The sequence below is a fragment of the Sparus aurata genome, chromosome 9 (assembly GCF_900880675.1).
Source record: "Sparus aurata chromosome 9, fSpaAur1.1, whole genome shotgun sequence".
In the NCBI taxonomy this organism is placed as follows: domain Eukaryota; kingdom Metazoa; phylum Chordata; class Actinopteri; order Spariformes; family Sparidae; genus Sparus; species Sparus aurata.
In genome coordinates this window covers 15,556,558-15,582,909 of record NC_044195.1, presented here as the reverse complement: position 1 = coordinate 15,582,909, position 26,352 = coordinate 15,556,558, and the positions used below count along the sequence as shown (strand labels likewise).

The window sequence follows — 26,352 nt, the reverse complement described above, 5'->3', positions numbered from 1 at the left end:
CCTCTCTCTCTCTCTCTCTCTCTCTCTCTCTCTCTCTCTCTCTCTCTCTCTCTCTCTCTCTCTCTCTCTTTTTGAGGATAAAGGGATTAACATGAACATTCCTGCCAGATAATAAGAGAGGACAAAGCTGGTCACATGACACCCCCCAAAAGTTTCCACTACCCTGCAGTAAACATCATCACGTCACCGCACACACGCACACACACACACACACACACACACACACACACAAACCGTGTGTGTCTGTCCCAAACTTAAATTAAGAGAAAATACAATGAATCAAGAGCCCATTCATTATTATTCTTCCTGTTAATTATGATGTTGTCTATTGTAAGCAAGAAGACTTGCATAGAAAGCAATGGCTCACATTCTGGTCAGATTTGTCATCATTGATTAATTTTCTAGCGGACTGATAGCACCTAACCAGCATAGGTGTGCATAATAAGGGAAAAGAGAATGCATCTACCCAAGCCTTGTGCACTACCTGTGCTACATTTACGATATGTACGTACTGTCCGAGACCTCACTTATCTATTTCACTTGGTGAGTGAAATAGACAAGTGAAGTTCACATAATAGGTTTTCACCAGGGAAAACCTGAACAGAGAATTGAATCTGGCGAACTAGTCCTCTGTTAAATGATGAAGTGAATCCAATATAGATTATAGTGTTGTCTGTCCATAAGCTGCCTCCTGCTCCTTTGTGTTTTTGATGGATTTACCTTGTATAGCCCACACTGTCATTGTTCAAGCTGTAATTGAAAGATTCCTGATGAGGGTTTTGTGTGTGTGTATGTGTGTGTGTCAGAGAGAGAGAGAGAGAGTACGTGAGTGAGTGTCATATAGTGTTAGGCAGTATATGACAACATATCACGATGAGTGACATGAATGAGCATCACAAAAACTGCTCGCACAAAACAGAAATACACGTTATCGTTGGGTATGAACCGAAGTATATGAGGGCAATAGTGTGTGTATTTCCAGCAAATTGCTCTGGCATTTGTTGATGTGATTTTGATTACAGTTTTTACTGTAATTTTAACATTTAAATACATATAGTAGCGCACCATGGTCATCATTGTGAACATGACTGTTGAACAAATGATTCATTTTAAATCACATACTTGGCATAAATCAACATGTGTTGGTGAAACTGTGTCTAGCTCTTTAAGGTGTTCAGCATAAACTGAGCAATCACCTTAAGGAAAAGCAGCACTCTCTCCACTTTCTGTCCCTAATATCTGGAACTTAACGGTGTACTCAGCAACAAATACTTTTGTATCTATTGCTCTATAACAGGGTGATTGATCTACTTTAGATCTGCAGTAATATCACTGCCCCCATATTATGCTAGGCTAGGCCAGGGATGGGCTGGTGAGTAATGGGTTCATGAAAGAGATTATAATCATCTCATTGATATGTTTGGATGGCTTAACCTGCAGGGCCCTAGAAGGGTGGTAGCTGTTGTCAATCAGCCACTAACTGCTGCAGCACATAAGACAGCTTCTGTGATCTGTCAAACTGCTTTCAAATTATCCTTCAAATTGTCTAGTGTGGCTTTGAGCGCCCTGGTGGTGGGTTGGTGCGTGAATATGGTCCTTCTCTGCTAGATTTATAGTGAAGTTGTGATGCTATTTCTATATGTAAATATAGATGGTATTTATAAGTAAAAGCAAGAGGGATAACGGAGAGGAATTTAAGTGCTTGGTTGTTTCGATTTAAAAAAAACCCTAATCACTCTGTTGACTTGGAGATGCAGGATTGGTGATCTGTTGGTTGCCGGGCTGGGTAGCCACAAGATCTGGAAAATAGTGTATCCAGTGTTGTTATGTGAACAAATGATAATATCAACTTAATGATTCAAGACAAACTACTTGCCATCAGGTCCCCTCCAGCAGGAGTCTAACCCACCAGTGCAAATAACCCAGGATGAGGATCGGCACTCTGGATAGCAGTTGCGATAGAATGAGTAGGAAAAGGTCTGTTTTGTGTGATATAGGGCCACTATTATTGTTCTATTCAGGAGGAACAAACGAAAATGTGTCCCATCCTAGATTAGCAAGCAGCCTGCTGGCAATTTGGACCAACATCAAGCTCATCCCCAGTGACTGTAAAAAGAAAAACCCTATCTCTGATACGACACCTTGGTGTTTTTTGAATACAAGTTTTCAGTATGACATGACATTTAAGACTTTTTTGAGTTAATGAAAGGCGTGTTTATATGACCCACACCACTGAACACATACAGAGATGAAACTGATATCAACACTCCGATCCACCTATTGCTAAAACAGCAAACCAGCTGAATCCTTAAAATGTTGAACACAATTTCAAATTTGTAGTTGTGGTCCTACTCTTTACTCATAATGTAATTGTGCTTTACTCAGTAATGCGTCACTGCCCAGCGCTAGTTTGTGTGCATGAGTGTTTTTTGTGTTTTGTCTATATACAAATAGTTTGAATGTGCCTTTGTCTGACGTGTGTCCCTGTTCTGCTGTTTACACATTAAGGCTGTGGTTAATTTTAAGTGGCTGCCACTCACAAAGACAGCAGTCATTTCACCCCAAGTACCATTCATATCTCCCTCTCTCTCTCCTCCACTGGGCTCAGACAGAGCTGATGAATGAATACAGCCTTGGCCAAGGAGGGAGCTGCTGCAGAGTGGGGGTAGACTACACTCCCGTCTTCACAGAGAGCTTTCTCATATAAATTTCTCATTCTTTTCTCACATGGTCCTACCTCTGAACCACCATTTTCTTTTTTCTTCTTTCATTTCCCCACCTCTGCTTTTTTCATTATCCCAACATGTTTTCTTTCTTTCTTTCTTTCTTTCTTTCTTCAGTCTTAATCTCTCCACACACTGTCGCAATTTTACCTGGTTTCGTATTCCTTTTTCTCTTTACTGTTTGTCACTCTTTCAGAACAGACCCCTGCCGTTGACTTATCAAAATGACAGGCCAATGAATCACCTATTAATCTTGAGGTCACTATATTCTCATGAACACAAACACATAAGTGTATACTCACAAACACACACTGGAACCAGGCAGGCCACTTCACTAAGTCATAGTGGCCGCCTGAAGCAAATCACATCAGTGTCCTGGTAACCGGAGTGATTTATGAGGAAATCTATTTTACTGTTGCTTTTATTTGTCTTTTATGATACACTATGTGTTTTGGGGCTGGGTTTATATTCTGCCAATGTGTAAGGTCAAATGCCCTGACTTGAACCTTGTTTCCCAGCCCTCAATGTGTGTTGCTCTCCTCATTCTTCGTTGTTACAAAGTGGATGAGAAAGAAGCATCAGTATTCATAGAGGATGTCACAGATGCTGCTCAGAAAACATATGGGTCATGTTTTCTATTTGGCCAAGTCCAAGTAGGTGCTCATTATCTGCCACTGATGGATAAAGACACACATTTGTAGGTTATTAAGTTGCCTACAAAGAAGTATCCATCATTCAGACTGATGAAAATCCATGACTAAACAAAGCCAAGAGGCTTTGAGGATGTGGCAGCTGAAAGGTCTGTCTGATGGATAGCAGCTTCAGAGAGGAAGTGAGTGGTTTAAATTCCAGCTGCAGTGCCTTTACCACCTTTGTAATGCTCAGTAACAGTAGTCACTGATGGCCCGTTGGTCACAGAGAACCACATTAGCGAGCTGTAGTCCTCCATTTAAACTCTTATCAAAGGGGTTATTTCACGTCTTTGACTCCACATGAAGTCCCCTTGGGTCTTGTAAAAGCAGGGACCATCGATGGTTTTCATATCCTCATAGGGGAGGTCATGGGTTTACAGAGTTCCTTTGTGTTTTATGGGCCCAGTGGGACGGCGTGTGCTGTCTGTAGGACTGGTATTACCATACAGAGAGAGGGTTAGGGAGAGTTCAGACGGACCCCACTCCTCCAAATCAAACACATCCTTCATTCACATGCCCTCACTTACTTACTATTGACATCACAAGTGGTTTATGCTTCCAGCCATCTGCTTGTTATATTTTCCACATCAGATGTATGACATCATCAGCTGGCCTCTCATTGATAACAAAGGAGCAACTGATATGAAGTTTGGGTGCTTCTTGTATTTTCTGGGCTGATATTCCTATTTCCTTCTGAAAGGGTCATAATTTCAGAATGATCTTTGTATATACAGTAGGACTCAAGGAACATATGATATTACTATTTGGTGTACTTGATCATTAATTTTGGATTTCATCATTTGAAGTATTTTGACAGTAACTTTATATGTCTGTGTAAATAGTTTTGTATTAAGCATAAGCTTTCAGTTTTAGTGTCCTGGTATTGTTCATACTGACTTAAACATGCTTCTCTACTATGACAAGTTAAAACATCTACTGTGGTGAAATTGGACATACTAGCCTACTTCTGTTGTAGCCATTCAACGGGTATATGATATTTTCCTCACATCAGTATAATATTCGGGACATGTATATCCTCTTCTTCAGTTAAAAATGGGGGAGAGTTCTTCTGCCACAAGTGATAATGCTCTAGTCAAAGCTCAAAATTTAGATTCAATATGCATAATACATCCACTGTTGTCTAGATATATTATAGTTCAATATTTTCCATTAGCTTTTACATTTTCAAATTTTGTTTTCAATTCAGTCTGGTTTCTGGAGTGGGTTTTCTTTTGTTTGTTATTGTGTTGAAATGATTAGTTTGGTTTTTATTAGTTACAGTGTTGGTTTTGTGTTCCTATTTAGAAAATATTGTCTGGAATAGGTATCACAATACAAACACAACACTTAATGAAGGCAGCTGACTCACAGTCAATGTAGATATCATAATCTAAAAAAAGATATCAAAGTCTAAGTAGACTAAAAACATGCTCCACTGCCTCTTCATCCATGTTGTTTTGACAAATTCAACCAAAGTGACAAAGACTAAAACTAAAAACATGTCCGGTATGTTTATGTTTTAGTTTAGTTTTGTAAGAACACAATGTTGCTTCAGTTAGATGTTTTTAATGTTATATCACGTCACTGAAATGTTTGTTTACATCTAGTTTATAGTTAAGTTTATGTCCAATATAATACTTTTGACGCAGACCTGTACAAATTGAAGATTTCATCACCACCAGAAGGAGCACACACTGCTGTACCTTTGCTGGCCAGTTTGAACTTCAGTTATCACTCATTGTTCTTCAGTACAATTGTGTTTACATGTATTATGTCTGTTATGTGTCATGTTGACTCAAACTGTGCGCCTGCTGAGTCTGTCTGGAACAGGTGAAGAACGGCTCCAAAATGCTCGTAAATGGGAGTATGTTCTGTTTTTTTTTTTTTATTCCAGTCACATTCTTTATCTGGTCCAGACATTCAAATTGATGTGTTTCACTCTTTTACCCTCACATTACTCACTCATTAATGTTTGCACATTCAGAATTCACAACACATATAAAACATCTATGGTTATTTACATATAAAGAGATACATATATTTTCTGTCACTGAATTCTGTGTCAACATTTCTTTCACTCATTTTCCCTTTCACCCCCACCATCCCAGGCACAAACAAACCTCTGTCTCCATCCAGCTGACCATTCATAGCAACGGTTGCCCTTGGCAACACCAATAGGAACAGATGCTGTTTGGCTGGCCTGCTGTATGACCTTGCTGACATTTGAACCCATTGTTTCTGAGAAGAGGGGGTTTCAGTGTGTCTCTTCTAAATGTTAAAGTTAGAGTTCAACACTTTTAAGATCATTTGTGTCTGCAGCTCTGATCTTCTCTGTTTGTATTTATGTGTCTCAGATATAAAGACCTCGTCATCCCAACATTGGGAGACAAGAAGAAATTGTCAGCAGAGGAAAGATGTCGCTCAGTTCTGCAACAGTCCAAACTCCAAGGATGGCAGGTGGGTGTGTGTGTCTGTGCTTGTGTATCCTGCCTCTTTTTCTGTCCCCATCAACAACAAAAGATTTGCCAAATGACTTAATCCCTGACCCTCTATTCCAAAGATCCCATGGAATCTTTGACAACTCGTTCCAGCTGTCCCACCTCATCATCATTCTCTTCACACACACATGCACACACACCCACACACACACACACACACACACACACACACACACACACCCAGCAGCAGCAGCAGCAGCATGGACCACTCCGCCCCCTCTCTCTGTTGTCCTGTCTGCCAGACTGCTGTTGTGTCTGAGTGTGTGACCCTACAGGTCACACCAGCTCCCGCCTTGCACATGCACACACTCCTCCACAATGCCCAGCAGACACCTTTTCATACAGCCCTGCCTTAGACACACACACAAACACACACCACCCCTACAAGTAGTGTGCGTTGGAATGAATAGTGTCTATCAGTGGAAGTATGTCAGCCCGACAGTTCAGTGCACCTGGTATAGAGTGACCTCTGTCACCCCTCACAAATGCCCCCGGAGCCCAGGAAATGAATGCAGTGTCAACATACAAACCCCATTCCCTGCACACTCCACACCCACCTATTACCATACATCACTGCTAACATCAGTGCTCTCCCATCTCTCAACTAGTCATACTCTTGTGATTGTGTGTAGATGGGCAGCAGTAAAGTGTTTCTGAGGTACTGGCAGGCTGACCAGCTCAACGACCGCTGCTACCAGCTTCATAAAAAGATCATCACCTGTCAGAAAGGTAAAATTCAAAATAATAAATCAGCTGCCCTTTATGGTTTGATTATCTTATTTCACTAACACCTCTGATTTCTCTGGGGTTTTTTTGTACTTCCTCTTCCTCTCAGTGGTGCGTGGTTGGCTGGCCAGACAGCGTGTTCATCACAGGCTGTCATCGCAGCAGAAAGAGGAGTGCAGCGTCCAGCGTTTCCTGCAGGGGGCAGAAGACATGGGGCTGCGGACCTACGACCAGTTGGTCATCCAAAATGCATCTGATATCGCTCGAGAGAGCGACCGCCTGCGATGTCACAGCCTCCTCAACACCCTTGGCAACAGTCCGCCACTCGGTGAGAGGCCTGAGCCGGTGGGCAAGGAGGAGGATCAGCCTGTCAGGAGGTAAACTAGCAAACACCTTCGAACGTTTTTACATGAAGACAAACATACATAAGTACTCGATAAATACAGATATGGAGTTATTCCAGTTGTCCTCTCTCTTGCCAAAATTAATTTAATCACAAAGTTCAATTGTTGTTTGGATGATGGACTTGCACCATGCTACTGATAACTCCACGTCAATGCAACCAATCAAGACTACATCTCACCAAAGTAGTAACCCTAACCCATTACTAGTTAACTAATGATGGACTGTTCTTAAGTACAATTTTAAGGTACTTGAATATTTCCACTTTCTGTTACTTTATATCTCCACTCCACTACATTTTAGGGGCCGACCTTGTACTTTTATTTTATAGAAGAAAGTATGGTTACATACTTTATTTATGTTTTTGGTTACTTTGCAGATTACATGCTGCATTAGAGCCAAGCAGCGCATTCAGTAGAATTATTTTATCTGCAATTGGATTTTTTTTTTTAAATACACAGATTCCAAAAATCACACACATTTTGAATATCGGAACTAATTATCGTCCAGGACTATAATTAGTTGACCCACAGTATACAGTAAATACGTGTAAATAAACATTATAATATGATTTGCTTTTACTTGTATGTTTGATACTTTAACTGCACCGTATCTTTACTTTTTACAAGTATGGCTTTGGATAATTTTTACAACACAGAACACACTCAAAATACTAAATGCAAAGTCTATTAAGTATTGTTTTTCCTTGAAAATAAAATAAATAAATCTGCAGTTACTGTCATTTACAGGCTTTATGACTGTATGAAGCAATCATTTGTTCTTATAAATGTGTGTGTTTCGTTTTGTATTTATTTCCATGTATGTGTGCGTGCCCATGTCTGCGCGTCATGTGTTTTGTGATCAGTGGTGTCATGTTTCATGATGGATAGTCAGATAACAAGCTGCGTTATCAGATTTTCATTAGTGTTGAGTTGCACTTATGGAATGTTATCCTATCTATCTCCTATCTCCATCTCACCTGGTTCTAATATAATATATGTACATAAACATGTACATGTGATATATGTTTTCTCATTTGCGTTGATTGTTTAATAATACTTAATTTCGTTTGAGCTCAATAATAGTAGGCTACTAATATGCTAATGTATCTAATATATGTGTGCTTCATTACATTTTTTAAGATTTGTTGACAAACTCACAGACATGTACGGTTTTTTTTACTTTAATCATCATCTTAGTCAAACATAAAACTATAAGCTAAGTTCCTGAAAAAGGGAAATAAAAAAGTCAAAACATTGGACACGGACCTGTTATAGCATATTATTTTAATGTGCAATGGCCACAGCAGTTTAAACACAAAAATGGAAAAAGTCACTGATTAAATTGGGTGTTAATCATGAGGAAAAAAGCAATACATCCTGAAGTATAAAAAGAAACATACAATCACTGGATGTCTGTATCCTCTATGTGTCCTTGTGAATGTAACATCTTGCTGCTGGGAGGGGAGACAGGAGCGCAGGGAGGCATCGAACAGGAGGAGAGGGGGTCAGTAGGCAGACTGGGAGAGGACCGTAGAGGGGATTAATAGGCACATACACACAAACGCACACTGACACACAAATGCACTCACATTCACACATTCACCCAAACTCACCTAATTTCGCTGAGGGTTTTTAAAATGCCTTCCCCCTTCACCTACTCACATGTCTGGCCAGCCCCCCCGCCTGCAATCGTGGAACCAACAGATGGCTCACACAGATTAGTGAAGGAAATATCAAACTGGATGTTATCAAATTACTGAAAGGAGATTAGATTTAAAGCATAATCTCTTTGGTCTTTATCCTCCAATTAGCCTCCTTAGCTCATATTTGTGGCATGTCAGTCGAAGCAGGGATACATTGAGGTTTGAATTCATTGCTGATCTAAATGATATAATTACCTCAATCTGGATTAGAGAATTATTAGATGGGAAAATGTCTGCCTGCTGCTAAAGCTTCTTTTGTGAAGTGCATTAAAAAAAAAGCGCGGCATAGAGAAAATACAAATGTTTTTTCTTCTTCTTTTTAAATATGAATGATGTTAATCTTCCCATGTGTAGGGTTCTGGAGAAGAGTGGGAAAGTCTACGAGGGCTCTGTCAACGGGGGAAGTCGAGTTATTCGCCACTTTAGGTCAAGCTCGGTACCCATCCCCCTGGCAATGGAAAACATGGTCCATCCCTCCGCTAGTCCATCCATCAAACCAGCCCTACAGCAGGTAGCTTATACCAATGAGGACGCGGTAGTCGGGGGAGGTCTTTCCTCTCCCCGAAAGCAACCTCCTCCCAAACCAAAGAGGGACCCCAACACTCGTCTGAGTGCATCTTATGAAGCAGTTAGTGCGGGGTTGACAATGGCTGCCAAAGAGAGCCCCACTCCAGAGGGATATGGTTCGCCAGCTGGAAGCCCTCCTAAATCCCAACTGTCCCCCACAGACCCTGCAGGTATATCACCTCTACTGGTCCTTAATAGATAGAACAGATGGTGGCTTTTTCCTGCCTCAGTGTTTTTGCATTATACCTTGACTTTTAATTGATTCTTTTGTCATTTCCTTAGCCAAGCCCCGTCCCCACAGTGATGACTACACAACAATGAGAAAAGTGCCACCCCCAAAACCTAAGCGCAGTCCCAACACCAAGCTGACAGGCTCATATGAGGAGATCAACGCAGTAACACCCCACATCCACCAGCTGCGCCCTGCTGATGTAAAGCTTGCCTTGCTGTCCCGTGCAGGAGGGTTCGGAGGTTTCGGTGGTTTGATGCAGAAAGCGGCCTCCTTAGATGCACCACATGGGGTAGGACTGAGTCTGTTCCAAGGCCAAGGCGAGGAGGACGTGTACATAGAGATGTTGGGTTCCCAGCCACGGGCTCGGAGCCTCCAGGAGCCCCCTGACAGCCCAGACCTGGCCGATTCCGAAGCCGTCTATGAGGAAATGAAGTATTTCCCTCCAGAAGATGGTGGAAGTCTTGCAGCTGTAGTGACCAAGACAGCCAAACTGGAGGCTCTAGGCTTGGGCCTGGTGGGTTTAGGGTCATCACCTCCTCATAGCGGGGAGACCAAACGGGTGGCAGCAGGGGTGACTGCTGGCATGGACATCACTCACTCACAGACCACATTCAACAGCGGAACTGCCAGAACTCCACATGGCAAAGACGGAGGCTGTGACATCCCTGCTCCCTTTCCCAATTTGCTTCCCCACCGTCCACCTCTCCTGGTGTTCCCCCCCTCCCCCGTCACCTGCTCTCCCGCTTCAGATGAGTCACCGCTCACCCCACTAGAGGTAAAGAAGCTACCTGTGTTTGAGACAAACCTAAACTATGCTACTGGCCCAGACAGCCCCCTGTCGCCGCAGTATGCCCGTCAGAGGGCCGACTCCTCCCCTAGCCTCACTGTCCTCATGCCAGAGAAGAAGTCCACACCTCCACTCACCCCTCCACCTCCTCCTCCTCCGCCCAATGCCCCACCTCCCCCCTACAGGCCTCCTTCACACTTTCCCTTCCCACCTGAGGCCAACTTTCTGTCTCTGACGCGAGCAGCATCCGTCACAGGAGGCTCGGACTCCCCCAAAACCTCGTCCTCTCAAAGGGCGAGTGGGGAACCATTGGGGAAGCCACCTCCATACTCCCCAGTGAAAATGTCTCGCCCTGAGCCCCGGAGAGCACACTCTTGCTCCTCCTCTCCTTTGCTGTTCAACCCAGCCAATGGCAGACCACTGACCAGCCCGCTGGATGAGCTCAACACTCTGTTCAGCTCTGGACGCAGCCTGCTGAGGAAGTCCACATCTGGCCGCAAGATGAGAGATGGAGGTCTGTCAGCAATGGTCTCACACACACACACACACAATCTTGCATGTATCTAAAAATATTGAAAAATAGATTTTACATTTTTTTTATAAGGGCTTTAGGGCTTTCATCAGGCTTGTTAGGCCTAAAAGAGGAATATAATCTCCTCTGGTAGGAAACACTAAATTTAACCATATTATAATTGTTCAAGAGGTTACTTAAAATCTCTAGAATGCATATAAAAAGGTGAAAGTCAAGACATGTTTTTGGACTTTTAAAGAACGCGTAACCAACAGATCCACAGTTTTTAAATGCGTCTACATTGTACATTATCCAGAGAGTCGTCCTCTTGCTCTTGGGATGACTTGGGCCAGACGAGACCAAACCACTAATATGTGAAACTGAAATGTGGGTATATGTGTAGGGGGTGGGGAATTAACCTTTGCTTTGTTGTAATTTTTCACTCTGTGTCCATTCAACCCACCTGAACGTGGGTATTTATGTGTGTGTGTGTGTGTGTGTGTGTGTGTGTGAGCGTGCGTGCGTGTTAGTGTGAGAGAGAGTGCATTAGTGTTCTATCTACTGTGATGAGTTCATGATCAAAGTCTCAGTCTACTCAGTGCCACATGATTTATGAGGTACTAGGTGATTACCTCCTGTACAGCAGAAGTGTGGGGTAGGTAAGTAATTACCCCCTCTTCCTTTGTGTGGGTCTGTGTGAGTCTGTGATAGGTTGGCGAGATGCACCAGCACCCAACAGCCTCCTTCTCATAAATCCCCCTTCTCCACATTTAGAAACTCCTCACATTGATTCAGGTGTTGTAGCCAGCCACCCTCTTTGGCCCACTTGAGGCAGCCCATTTGTTACAGTCTCAAGCGCCATGCCCTTTGGCTGCTACAGCTGCCTTCTAACATGTTACCTAATGAGCAGCCCACTTAGCATCACACTGCACTGTAAGTATGATCTAGCTATGTTGTTGCTCAGTGCACTGCATGTAGAGCACATGCAGGCTCTGTGGCACTGATGCAAAGGTTGACCTATGCAAAAAAGAGGCCAAACGTATTAGTCACACCTAGTGAATGATAAGGGACCCTCCCTTTTCATTCCTTCCTTTTACTCAGGTCAGACGTTTGAAAACAACGAAGAGATTACGGTGTGGTGCTTTTATGAAAGTGAATTTACCGTCTGCACTACAGCTTTAGAAAACACAGAGAGAAGATGGAAGCTGCCTTTCCCCACTTTGTTTTTATCTGAGTCTCTCTTTCCACCAAGCGTATTAGTTGTGGCGGTTTAATAATACATGAGCAGTAGAATGATGAGGATGCGTATCAATTATTTAACAGCTCACTCATGTTCTACTGAAGGCAGTGTGACTGCCCCACAGCAGCAAACAGGACATCCCCAACAGAAGAATTACAATCAAGTGAAAGTATGAGCTGTTTTGCCCAGGGCTCTTATTATTGTGGAGCTGCTGGATTGTGTGAGACGCAATTGTGTCATACTTCTATAACCGTAACAAGTGCAAGGGTTAGGAAGCTGAACTCCTTATAAGAGACGGTATGAGAGCAGAGTGCAGATGCTGACGCACGAGCCTCATGTGACGTCCCGCACTCCACTCTTTGTCAGCCGTGCAGGAAAAGCGCTGGCATCATGGAAACAGCGTGTGTGTGTGACAGGGGGAACCTAGCACTGGAGTTCGCAACCTTGCTGTTATTTTGAGGGGGCAAAGCTTGGCGGTCCGCTTAGATCAGAGTGCAGAGGGGATGCCAACGGGCTTAACAGGATGGCCTACTTCCGTTCCCTCTCGGCTGTTAAATGACCGCGTGTGATACCTGACGCTGTGGGAGTGGCCAGGGGTTACAGCTGCTATCCCAGACATCTCTGTGAAGGGCAGCTGCCTCTCGATCCTCCACCTCCTCCCCTTTTTCTTCCTCAGGGAATGAGAAAGCTACAGGAATGCCAGGGGAGAGGGCAGGTGGTCTTGGCAGGCTTCAGGAAATCACTGTCATAAGACACCTCGTGCCTTCACAGCAACACACAAATATCCCTGAAATTGGATAAGTCCAATTCTCTCTCATTATAGTCTTCATTCTATAAATCCAACTATCCACAGTGACTCTTCTCTTCACAAGCATGCAGCGCTCACATAGACTTCCTGCCTCTACCTGGCTCTTCGTCCCTCTTTTCCCATAGGACCTATAGCAGAGTTTTCTAAGTTTATATTTAGGCATCATGTAACCATGTGGGGGGCAACGAGGCACGCATTCTCATAGTGGGGCGGCAGCTGACGAATTCCCATTCACATATGCAGCCACAGTCGCTTACTCATTCAGGGTGTGAGAGCATGTGAGCCCTGAGGAGCAGCAGCAAGGGTAGAGGCAGGTCATGTGGAGTCACCTTCCTAGCAGACGGAGCGGAGGAATACTTTTTGAAAAGCTAGGATAGATGTGAATGAGGGGGTGGAACAGAGTGGAGAAAATACACTAGAAATGCATCTAATGTCTACTGTATGTGACATTTACTGATGTGTAGTGTGTTTCCTATGGTTATTTTCTTCCCAGGATTCAATTCTAATATCAATCTGCCAGGGAGAGATGAATGTGGCTCTGCCCCCACCTCACCATCTGTACAGCTTCAGGACAAGAATGCCAACAACCACGCTCCTCACTGCCCGAGCCCTGCCCCCATGGAGAACGGCAACCAGATCCCCAATGGTTATTATTATTATTTTATGTGTCTCTATGCATTGTGGATAGATGTGGAACACTTATAAACATTGTACAGGCAAAGGCACACATGTACAGGAGTGAAGAGAATATAAAGTATTTAAGCCTGTACAAATGTATGCAAGTTTCATGTTGGTGTGTAGGGGCAAAACTCATGGATATCAGGCTATTGATACTTCACAGTTTGCCTGAAGCAGTTCAAAGAAGAGACCACTGCTGTCATTAATGACATTGATTATGGCTGACACCACCGGCTCAACCTGTGGAGTGAAGACAGTAATCTGGAGGCTGAACTAAGCCATCAACTCTCCTTTTACCCTTTTGCCCCATGTCACAACAAAGTCACACAATGACTTTAATTCATCTTGGAAGGAAATTACATATCATCAAAGTGAAATAAGAAAAGGAGACTGCAGATATCTCATGGAGATTGACAGCTGAAGTGTCTTTCTACACAACACAAGCTTTTTCAATTCCCCTGCCAGTTGCTTATGTTAAAAGTGTCAGGTGTCCTTCAGTCTGTGTGCGTTTGCAAACTTCCTGTCGGATGTTTCATGCTTTGTAATGTGCTTTTTGATGTTGTGCGTTCAGGGTCGTTGGAAGATGAGAGTCACAGCAAGTCAAACTCCACAAGCTCCACCTCTCTGCACAGACACATGGACAGCCATCATACTCAGGTAAACACACACAGACAGCTGCACACATCAAAATGCATTATTGTCAGATGTTTTGTAAGGATAGAAACAGGTGCCTTTTCTTTTTGTCCTTACCTCACTTGCTAACACCTTATCTTATGTAACCTCCTCTGACCGATCTGCCAGGTAGTTTAAAGCCTGTGACTGGCACTCACATGCACATGCTTACACACATACACCCACGTCAACACACGCACTACATAGCTATATTAGGCCTGTGTTTTGTTATGGGTTTGTTGACATTTTGAGTGGACAGGAAAGTGGCCTCCTTTGAACAACATGTATCACTCATGACATGTGAGCTTTCTCTTGCTCTGCAGGCAGGTGTTTGGTTACAGGATTGAATTAAATGTCCTACACGCTTGCACGCAAGCTCGCACACACGATCTCATGCAGAAACAGACACACAGTCTCAGATATAGGCAATGGATTAACCTCTGATGACAAAGTGGAAATTGGAACTCAAACACATGATAAACATATGTATTTTAAAAAGTCTTAATCATTTAAAGACACTAAAATATTGGGGTTTGAACACTGTCACATGACACCCGGTCACAACACAGTGACACAAAGCTCTCAAGATGATTATCCTGAGGATGCTTGTGTCTACATAGCATGAAATTCACTTGTGAAATTCCTTAAATGTCTGCAATTATTGGCAATTTACTTCAAATTGAATTTGAGTGATGCCTTCCATCTGTTTTTGACTTTGACCTCACACATATGGATCAAAACTAGATTTCTGTGCTAGTAAGTGACAGAGAGAACCTGTTGATTTCCACTGAGGAGTGTCAGACAACTGAACACGTATGACATTTGATGGTAGCTCATACAGCTCCAATTCCCAAAAAGCTGGGACACTGTAAAAAAAAAAAAAAGAAATCAGAATTTGCAAACAAAACAGAACTGTGGTTACTGACAAGTTTTACAAAGTGTCCCCTGAGCCCATGTAGTTATGGATGTCTGAGGCATTTCGAGGAGGCTCCTTTCATACTCATTCTTGATACAATCACCTGTTACCAATGAAACTGTTTAAATGTGGAAGGTTCTAAACAAGTGTTTTTGGAGGATTACACAACTTTCCCTCCTTGTGTTTCCCTTGTCACAACTTGTTTGAAAGGGGTTGCTGGTATTAAATTAGGTTTGGGATCAGTAAATATCCCAAACATGAATTATACATCGCTTACATTTCTTAAAAAGGTGCTTGATAACAAGTGGCTAAATGAGTCTGTTTATGGCCCACCATTAGCTTTTTACCTCTGGCAATCGCAATTCATCAGTGGTTTATCTTGCTGACCAAGATGTTTTATTATCATAAATTTGTGTTTGTGCCACAGAGTTTATTTTCTGATAGGCTTTTTGTTGAGGGAACCACAACGATGCTAACTTCCGGGTTAGCCTGCAAAAATACCTCATCCCTGCTGCTGTCAATAAGCATATATTTAGTTGATGAGGTTAATCGTTAAATATATTGTCTTTGTACTGTTTTCAGATGAATATACTACTATCTCAACTTTTTGGGAATCTTGGTTGTAAATGCTTTGTCTTTCGGCTTCTTTATCAAGCTGCTAAGCTGCTGATTAAGGCATGATTTTACGATCACGAAATCTTCAGACAAAATATACGGAGTGAAGATTCATGGCCCCAGCTTCTGTGTCACTGCATCATGTATTCCAGGATGCAGCTGTTTCATCCTGCTCCACACTCATAAGACAGTCTCACCACATTGGAAACTGATTCAGATTCACCACAGACATGCATCGGTCAGTGATGGAGTGTCACTGTCAGTGGTGCATGAAGCACAGGAATGAGTGAAGCACAGTGTGTCCCACTTTCAGAGAGGCTTGGGACATGCCATTCATAAGGCATTACAGATGTGAAGGAACGCTATGTTCCCACTTCAAAATCCTCAGGTTGACTAAATGTTGGGGCCGAACTCCCCTTATGCATCTTTTTGAAGTTTTTCTGTGTGTGAGAAGAAATACAGATGTGCCAGCACACTGTGTTTCATGCCGTCTTCTTTCAGCCTTTAAAAAAAGTCTGAAGCAAGTTATCTTGTCCCCAAATTACTCTTTTCTCTCTCTCTCTCTGTGATTCTAATGAGCTCTGCCGTTACTCTCACTTCCTCCTTTATCTTCCAGAGAGGTCATCTCAACTTTTCTCCGTTCGGCGCGGGGGCCGCCCTCTAAAACAGCGAGGGGGGGGCAGGGGGGCTCACTGGAAGCCCTGTTCACACGTAGGGATGTGGTGAGTGTATGCCATTCCTCGCTGCATCCAACCCTTAATAGCAGTGTTTTTCATAGAGCCAGTGGGACTGTGACAGTAATGATCCTCATTTTGGCACAAGTTTAGAAGTTTTGTTGAAGTTTAAATTAATACTCTACCCAAAGTCTATTTCTGGACATAAGAATGACTCTTGTAGACTTGGGAGGTGGCTTTTAAGAATCTTTATTTTTCTCCTTCAACTTTCAAGGCTGATGTTATGTGGGATTCATTGCTGTTAAAATGAATTCCATTATACACCAGTATTGTGGGCAGAAAAATATCAAGAAATGATTTAATTAATAATTCTGGTAGTTCAGAGATTCAAATGTGGAGGAAAGTTCCTGAAAACCACTGCTCATGCAGGAGATCATTTAGTTTTACCTTCTCGCATTTACTCTGCTCTTTTTCCTTTAAACACTGGTCTAGAATCAGATTAGCTATCTGCCCTGTCCCTTGTCGGGAGTGAAATGTCTGATCCTAGAATTGGTGACACTGCTGCTTCTTCCCTCTTTCCCTCTTTTCATTTATCCCTCATTGCTAAAAGCAAACTGCAGCTCTTGATTTCAGCCAGACTGCCTGCACCTGTATACCTGCACATCATCATCCTCAAAACTCAGTTATTCTAATCACGCTACAGGCTTGCTTTCTCATTTGAAGTTATTGCCATTTTTTTTGTCCAGTGAGATGATTCAACAGATGTTAAATTCAAGTGACAACTTTATAATTTGAATAAATCAGACTAATAATTTTCTGTGACTTTACATAGGAGAGCATATTTTTTTTTTATTTATTTCTTTTGTGAATAATTTTTCACTTTATGCAGTAGTGTGCCCGTCACCATTGTACAGGACCGGCTTCAAGGTTGCATGTGCTGTGGAACAAAAAAATCGAGAAATAAGAGTTTTGAAAATGCATTTCCCTCGGTCCAAATGACCACAGAAAGTACAGTATATTGGATCTGATCATTGTTGATCAGTGTAACTTAAATATATCTGATAGTGGACAGCAGGCATCCTTGTTTCCTTTGACCCCTTCTGGATTAGAAAAAGCTGATGTACATGCGAACATACCAACATTGATACACATGAATTTTACTTTGAGGAAGTCTGTTCAACAAAGGAGAGCTGCAGTTTTATTTTGTTTATTCATCTGCTCGGATTTCATGTTGAATCCACTTCCTTAAAATCTTGTTACAGACTCTTTGTTGTCACTGTTGTTACATCTTACTAAAGTAGTATAACCTTGGAGCTCACTCCAGATCTTCATCCTTGTGTCTGATGTCATGTGTTCCGTCACAACGGAAACATGGAAAAAAGAGACACTTTTATCTTGGTTCCTCACTTGACTAATCTGGTGTGTTGTCTGGAACAGGTTCATTACCATGAGTTCATTCAAGAGATGGAAACAACTCCGCGACCCAGAATGCCTTTCAATTAGCTGCATTCCAGACTGTGTTTATGTAGGATTAGCAGATCTAATAGGATAAATGAAAGGGAAAGGATGAAGGAAGAAGAGGGGGATGGATGACTCAGTCAGGAATGAATGGACTGGCTTGTTTTGGTTCCTGTAGTTGGTAGTCAACAGCAGACTCAACAGCAGACTATACTAATTACATAAAGAATAGTGGGCTTCCAACAATTGAAGCCCCTTGTGTTCTTTTAAAGCAGGGCTTTTTTAGGTTTTCTTCAAGTATTTTGTTATTTGATCGATTAATTTATTTTACTGAATATCAATGATTATAATACAAATTCATTTATAATGTATTATATAATTACAGTACAATAAAATACAACATTTTTTACCAACTGAATGATTGAATGGTACACAGAGATTAAAATCTCGGTTTTCCCCTTTGGACAAAGGGTGACTGTGCCACATGTTTACTGCTCAGATGAGAGGGACAGAAGGAGACATGGAGTCTTGGTATCTCTTCATGAATCCAGTGTGTCAGTGTTAAAGCATATCTGGGAGTAAAGGTTTCATGCTAGTTTCTCTGAAATCCCTACGTCATCTGACTTATTATGGGAAATTTCCAGGAAAAAGCTCACACCTAGGTCATCAGTGACCACTAACATCTCCTCCTCAAATCAGCCCCTATCTTGTTTGTTTTCTCTTATTTCAGAATGATGCTCTCTCCTCTCATCAGCCAGTGTTGGCAAAATGCTTCTAGAAAAAGATCCTATTTTTGACCTCTCTGTTTAGGCGTCTTCGAAAAAAAAAAGATCTACCTCGGGTATTGATTTTTTTGTGTGTTGGTGGTGTGCAAATGATGGAAGCTGTAGTACCGTGTTTATTAGAGGCACTGATATATTGTAATGTATTTAAATCCTGTCCTGTGGATGTCTATGTGATGTACACACTGCATAAAACCAGATATATAAGGTATCCCACCTGTATCAGCCTGTGTAGATGTGTGGGTGTACATACAGTAGAACAAAGTTTATTGGCAGTATAATGTGTGTTTTATGAGGAGAAGCTCAGAGGCTGTCAGCACCTCGCCTCAGGGCATCCAGTCCTATGCACTTTTGAGGGAATCTAACTGTAAGGGGAGGAAAACTATCTGTACGTCTGTCCTTCAATTTTCTCAAGAACCCTTCATCCCGTTGACTTCACATTTGGCGGGTGTGTTACCAAGGACCCGAGGAAGTGCAGCGGCGAGTATGAAGTAGTTTGGATGATAACCAGGCATGCGACTCAAGTCATTTGGTCCAAGTCTTAAGCAAATCTCAAGTCATTCTTTTTTGAGCTAGTCAAGTCAAGTCAGAGAATGTGTCAGGACAAGTCAAGTCCTTACGTGACCTTTCCATACACATGTGCTGGCTCAGCTTGACTAACTGTTACTCGGCATGTCAGCGCAGCGTGACAAGTAATTACATTTCCATATCAATAGAGCTACTGTCTTTTACAAATGACGTGCTCATCTTGTGTAGAGGTCAAAAGAGCAGCTGTAAATATGCTTTCCTGCCTGCAGTGTTATCAAAGATCAGCTGCCACCAAAGCTCTTATGATTTAGTTGTTTAAAAGCTTTTATTATAAAGCAGCAAAATCAGGAAGCTTTGCATTTTCAACGGCAGTAATTAAACATGACTGTTAAGAAGTCTCAGAACCTGTCTTATAACGATATTTTTGTCCAGTGTATCCAACTAAAAAAAGCCCTGCATTAAAAGAATACAAGGAGCTTCAATTGTTGGATGTATGTTGTTCCAGCTAGCAGTGAGTCAAATACAATCCAGGACAAGAAGTCTGAGTAACAGATTCAGGAGTTTATACTTATCAGACAACAAAACACAGCAGCTAATCTACCAGGAATGGGTCTTTGCACATATTTGATTGGCCAGCGCAGCACCTTGCATAACGACATTGCGTACCATAAAAAGCTGAGCGAGTATCAACTTTTTTGCCGGACGACCTTGAATTTTTTCTCCTGAAGCGCTCTGCATTGTGCGACTACACTGTCATCAGAGTGGTGTCTTTCAGATGAACGATTTGGCCTCTGCTTTTTGATGCATTATGCCAGCTGTGCTGATTTCTACAGTGGCTACAGAAACATTGAAACACAGAGGGCTTGTAAAATGTAAAGTAAGCTGTGTGGTTATATGTGGAAACATTGTTGTATGTTATGGTTAGGAGCTGTTTTGTCGGTTTTGGCCCATTAGCTTCAATTAATGCAACTAGATGTAACGTCTGGAAGAGAGTTTGGTTTGATTGTTGAGCCTCATTCCCTGATTGTCAAACCCTAGCACTTGGGGTTGGCAGCTTTAGCAGGACACCAACTCAAAGCTTTAGTATTTGATGAGCAGAGGAGAGAATATCTATCTCCAGGAAGTTACTTTTTTTTTTTTGCACACAATGACCACATAATAGTGTGTTCCCAGCATTAATGCAACACAATGGGCAAGCCCCTGAACAGCTTTAACATGAACTTGACTGGCCTGGTTAAAGCTCTGGTGGCTAAATGAGAATAAATCGCTGCAGCTGGGTCCAAAATCCTGCAAGAAGAGTGGACATTGTTTTAGCAGCATGTTACTGTATCAGTTTGGAATGAGATGTTCAAGAGTCACACATAAGTGAGATGTTCAAGTGCCAACATACTTGACATACACAAAAAAGAGAGTTTCAAACATGAGGTAAATGCAGCAATACCATCTAACCTTGATGTTGTGCCAACACTTTGAAGATGACTATTAAGTTATTTGTAATTTTAGGCATCAGGGCCAAAAACAATGAATCTCTCAAAAGTAAAAATTGTTGGCAGGTACATCTCATGCTCGTTGTATTAAGATCTGTGTGTGTGTGTGTGTGTGTGTGTGTGTGTCCGTCCATGTACAGTCATGCAGTGCAGGAGGACACGGTGTTCCTACTAGTCTACTGTTCCAGTAGCTGGTGTTCCTGGCTGGCGCCAGTGCAGAGAATAGCCTGGCAAGAGGGTGTAAATTATGGATTAGGTCATTGTGCTTGTGAAGGCAACCAATCTGCATGTGTGTATGTATGTATGGACACTCACAGGTGTTTGTCCAGATATGTGCACGCGATCCTGGTTACGTATGTATGCAATGTGTGAAATGAGCATTTAATGGCGTGTGTATGTACACTTGTGACTGTGTGACTGTCTTTGTGTAAGGCATCACTAACTGTGCTGTATGCTTGGCGGCTGTATGCAGAGAAAATGTTGCATTTTGGGTCCTGCCGACTTGATTTAACTCTCGGATCCAACTAAAGCACAGATCAGGATCAGAGAGGCAGAGGGAATAACTGTTGCAGAGAACTTAATTATGAATAATTATAAGTAAGTAATTATGAGCCTTAATAGGCAGACAGCTGTCCAGACGCCATCATATCTGTACCCAGACATTTAACTGTTAAATTACTGAGAATTATTAGTCTCTGGTTTAACCGGCACCGTTTTTCTGGCCTTTAATGGCACTAGAGGCTCACAGATTAATTGCTTGTGTTGTAAATCACGAGGGGCGGCTTGCAGTATATACCTAGGATTTTTTTCTTGTAATCTATTTTGCCCAATCTGTTAAATTGCATACAGGTGTGCTTGGAGGTAGGGTACCTTTCCAAATAACTAATTAAAAAACTAGAGACTTGTGTTCTTGCGTCTTACTTCTATCTTTTTAGCAGTATAGGAGGCATATCAGTATCAGTACAGTCACTGGAGCAGCAAATGTATATAGATTCAAAGGTTTTATCACTTGATTGTGATCCAAATCCACAGTTGAAACTAGTTCCCAGTAAATAGATGATTTATTCGTCTTTGTATAACATTTACCCAAAATCAAAATACCTGTGTGTGTCAAGAAAGTACTGAGTGTTTTTGAGCACGATCCAGTAAGCTCAAGGATGACTGCTGTGACCTCATAGTGTAGTCAGAAGGCACTGTGACCTTGAAAAACACATTTCTGCTTTCTGTGTGGGATATGTTGACCGTTTGAGAAATATCCAGTATATTCACAGCCTTATCCTTTAAATCTCATCTCTGAGCAAGGGGAAACACTTTTTGCCCTTAACAGACCACCAACTGGAACCATTATAACCTCCAGTTCTTAATCTGGTCCGGATCATCATGGCTCAGTCCTGCTGCTGAGGGAGATTGGAATTCCTGTCTGATTGATTTACCCGGTTATTGACTGGCAGATGACTGATGATCAGCTCCATGCAGAGCGATGTGCGCATGTGTGCACCTCTGTGTGTCTGTTCCTCACAGGATCTGCTCTGAGGTGATATATGGAGGGTCCAGAGACAGAATATGGAAATGTGTTGAGCTGCTGAAGCTGTCAATCACAGAAGGGATCCCCCACACTGCTTCTGTCTCTATCAACTGTCTCATGAGATGGCTGAGTGCCAGCCCCAGATTCATCTCTGTGTTGTTTGATAGAATGATTCATGAGAAAAGTGTCCTACTTTAAGAGAGGGAACCCAGCCCAGTGATCACTGCCTCTGTCAACATGATGGATCCGACAAAACTGTCCTATTTTTCCTGCTCTCTAACAGAGACGTTATTAGATATTTTAAATCTCTTTTGTGCCTTTTTTGGGATTCTTTTGTTATTCACTGATATCAGCTTTATTTATTTTTTGTTCTTTTCATAAAATCCCTGCTTGTCATTCACACTCGCCTCTTCCTGCCGCCTCCAATCACAGCCATCTCAGCTTCCTGTCCTCTGCGTGTCGATCCATTCAGGAGAAAGTCATTATTCAGCATGTGATTTGAATGTTAATATGCTCCATTCTCTTCTCTTCTCCTCCTCTTCCGCTGCTGCTTCAGGTGTTCCAGCGCTTACGTCTGTCCAACGCGCATGAGAGCACGGCCCTCAGGGAGCTCCTGCGATGGAGGCGAGCGCAGTGTGAGGGGCGGGGCGACTGGAAGCACCCCCAGCCTCAGTCTCCACCCCTGCCCCCCACGCTGCTCTGGACCAACAGGAAGGCCTCTCCGTGATGGAGGGTGTGTGATGCAGACACATGTATGGGATACGAAGTTCATCTTTCTCCCGCTCTACAGACAAACTGGCTCTTTTTTCTTTTTCTTATTTTTCCTTTTTTTTTTTTTTTTTATGTGGACCAAGTAACCTCAACACCCAGGGGCGAGGTTAAAGCTCCAGGCCCCAACGCGTGAGCCTCGTCCCTTGGCTGAAGGTCCTGCCTCGCATCTTTGACCGCGACTGTGGAGGATTTTTTAATTTTTTCTTTTGTGATGGAAGATTTTATTAACAGACAGAAAAAAATATTAAGATCGCTTTATATTTAGTTTTAGTTTCTCTGAGACAAAGAGCAGTAGCCCAATAATAAATGGCCCCTTTAGTCCATCTGTATCTTCACCTATCATCGTTGTTCTGCTGCACACAAAGGAGCTCCACACCAAACCATGGTGCTGATTATACTTGACTTGCTGTCCTGCGATGTTCCCATGAGTGCTTGTGCGAACCTCCCCCCACCCTTCAGCCCCAAGTCTCAGACCTCTCTGAAGTTTACAAGTTGACCGACGCCTTCGGACACCTCCAGCAGCAGTGTACTGGCTTAAGTGCTACTGCAAGCCCTGGCAACGAGCGACCAGGGGTCAGGGTAACCTCAGTGTAATATCCCAAGGTGCACTTCTCTTCCCCATTGTTACCACCAACCTTTGAGGGAATAAAAAAAACCTCTGGCCAAAATGCAAACTACTGCACAAACCTTTACGAGGAGAAGGGGGAGCCAACAAAAAAAAAACCTGCTTTGGTTTAAGGTATAAAGATAGCTGACAGGTATATAGTTCATGTTGTGAACATGAAACTCTGTGCCAAAGTGACACAACTTGTGAAAGATATGTCTCAACTATAAATATAACAAAAAATGGATGTAATCTGAAGTCCCCATATGTACAGACTGGCATAAATGACCAAATCAAAGCTGTTACTGCAGTTTAGTAGTGATTCACTTTCTAAATAGATCAAAAGAACATGTCAAAAGAGGAAAAAGAAGTCTACACTTGAAAAGTAGTGACTTATTTCCCCTTGTTCAGTGTCGTTCAGAAGACAGTGCAGAGCTCAGGAACTCGCGCACAGATGAACTCACTTCTTGTACAGATTCCTCCATTGTAGGTGTGTCTGCACACCTGACCTTCCCCGTGTCCTCCCTTCATCTCCTTTCCCCACCCAACTCCTTTCTCCTCAGTCTCTGACCCTGCCCCCACCCTCCTGATGGATCAAACCGGCTCTACGGGTGTCTCCATTTGTAACCGCTCTGTATATAGTGACCAGTGTTGTACGTTCTAGCTTTGACTCGAGCAGAGAAGCACACAGATTGAATTGAAAGACAAGGAAGAGATGAGATAATACTGTCTATGATGGTGAAACTGAGATTTAAGAATGTCTTGGGTTAGATGCAATGAGGTAAAGAGAAGAGGTTTATTTTAAAATGTGAATATGTTTTTTTCAGAATGATTGTCTATGGCTACGAAATCCTTTATACTCTATTTAATAATATTTGTTTTCCTCCCCCTCGAGCCTGTCGTTCTGTTCCTATGATGCAAGGCAGATGTTTTCATTGTATATGGATGTTTTATTGCACAAATATTTATGTGGTGTCGTGTTGACTTCTGTAATGGGCTGGGTGTGTCCCGACAAGCTGTTTGATCTTTGAAGATCGGCCTGAATTGTTAGAGCCGCAAAGTATCAATAGCTCTAATTGATTTCTCATTCCCACTGATCACCCACAATGTGTCCGATTGATTCAGCCTTACGAATTAGCAGCGCCATCACAGGATCGATCTCAGCTGCTGTCGGAGCGTGGAGGCGCACAAATATCCAGGAGGAATTAGTGGAGGCCACTGATGGCAAATCAGCTGAGCTGCATTTTTTTTTTTGACTGACTGGCTGAATGTATAAAATTTTCTTTCACTGCCTGTGCACATCAACGAAACCCTGTGTATCTTATTACTGGAACACGCGCCTGTATCTTAACAGTGTACCTGACTGCTCAATGTGATTATTGTCTTCAGAAGTTATGTATGCAGTTCATTTCTTTTTATGCGACTTAATAACAATGCAGAATGCCTGATGAGGCAATAATGTGCTCCACGATTCACATCTGCTGTGATAGAGGTTGCATGAGTAATAATGCACTGCAGAGCTGTGTCAAACATTTTCATCATGCTGTGATTCAGCTCATTCACACAAGGATTCAAACCGAGATCAAGCTAGTCAACCTCGCCAATGTCAATGAAAGAGAGTCTACAGCCTCTGTATTGGTCCTTCATTATGATCAGGGTTGTGGTTAGCCGTGTGCATTATGGTTTTCAGAGATTATTTTGGTTGTTTTATCATCTTTTCAAGCATATTAATGCTTTTTCCTTGCATGATCACATGTTGGGCCTGCCTCCTGAAAACGTGCTCATGCTGAAAAGATTAAAAAAAAATGGCTGTGTAATGTAAAGAAATGCTTCCCACTGCACTGTGAATCACTGCATTGTCCCCCGTTTGTCATTTAAGCACTGGTCATCCACCTTGAAGTGGACCGCACATATCATCTCTGATAACCTAGCTCAGTCCGTCGTAAGCATTACCAAGCTCAGATTTCTGTCAGTCATCTCTGCTCTCTGGTGCTACAGCCAGTGACGAATGACCATTTTCGTTGTCCCCAGTCCATGTATAGTTGTCCGGTGAGACACAATGTTTTAGCACCTGAACAGGTGTATTTCACTGCCTTTCATAATTTTTCTTTTTGTATTTTTTGTGGTCTTGCTTTTGTACATGACATACAGTATATTTTAACCTGCATACATATGTGTTTGTGGAAAGAAAAAAAAAAGATTGTATGTGATATTTCATAATTATTATCTTCCCAATGTTTTATAAGTACTGTACCTGTACAGCAATAAAGCACAATTGTGTCGATGCCAGTGGCTGTGTGTGAATGTTGTATCTGACTTCCGCTAATCAGATGAATAAATAAAAATATGGGTCTGTGCGCTTTGTGCGGTGGTGGATGGAGGTATATATTATACATGCTATTATCAAGGTGACATTAACGGTTAATTTAATCAATATTTATTTAATGGGGAAGTGTGTGTATGTAACACATCAACTAATGAATACGTGGAAAAGTTGTCTAAAGCATTGTGTGGTTTCAAAAGGAGCTATACAAAATCAGATAGATTGCCTCCGAAGTGAGTGTAGGTTAGCTCTGAAGACTATAAGTTTGAAAAATAAAAATAAAAACTGGAGCTGAAAGTTTGAAGTAAGAGAGGCTGGAGCTCACCAGGCATCTGTAGTCTGCCCATCACTGGTTGACATTAGCAACTCAAGGCTAAATTAGCCGCTGCTTGAATGACACACTAGAATAGGTAAAAATAGGTACTGGA

At 42.3% G+C, this 26,352-nt stretch overlaps 1 protein-coding gene across 3 annotated transcripts in view; it reads left to right on the top strand.

Annotated features, from left to right (window-relative positions):
- myo16 (myosin XVI) overlaps positions 1-25,890 on the top strand; it is a 72,252-nt gene extending 46,362 nt beyond the window's left edge. The window contains exons 25-33 of one of the 3 annotated variants that reach the window (XR_003985415.1): positions 5,770-5,872; positions 6,546-6,642; positions 6,749-7,016; positions 9,101-9,483; positions 9,596-10,846; positions 13,385-13,537; positions 14,141-14,226; positions 16,389-16,494; positions 22,783-22,918. Coding sequence is in view for 2 of the 3 variants with exons in the window: in XM_030429560.1 (XP_030285420.1) it covers positions 5,770-5,872; positions 6,546-6,642; positions 6,749-7,016; positions 9,101-9,483; positions 9,596-10,846; positions 13,385-13,537; positions 14,141-14,226; positions 22,783-22,953 (2,512 nt within the window). In the remaining variant the exon portion in view is untranslated. Of the gene's footprint in view, positions 1-5,769; positions 5,873-6,545; positions 6,643-6,748; positions 7,017-9,100; positions 9,484-9,595; positions 10,847-13,384; positions 13,538-14,140; positions 14,227-16,388; positions 16,495-22,782 lie in introns of all 3 variants that reach the window. The other 2 variants (XM_030429560.1, XM_030429558.1) reach the window with 2 other exon arrangements.
- The last annotated feature ends 462 nt before the right edge of the window (positions 25,891-26,352 follow it).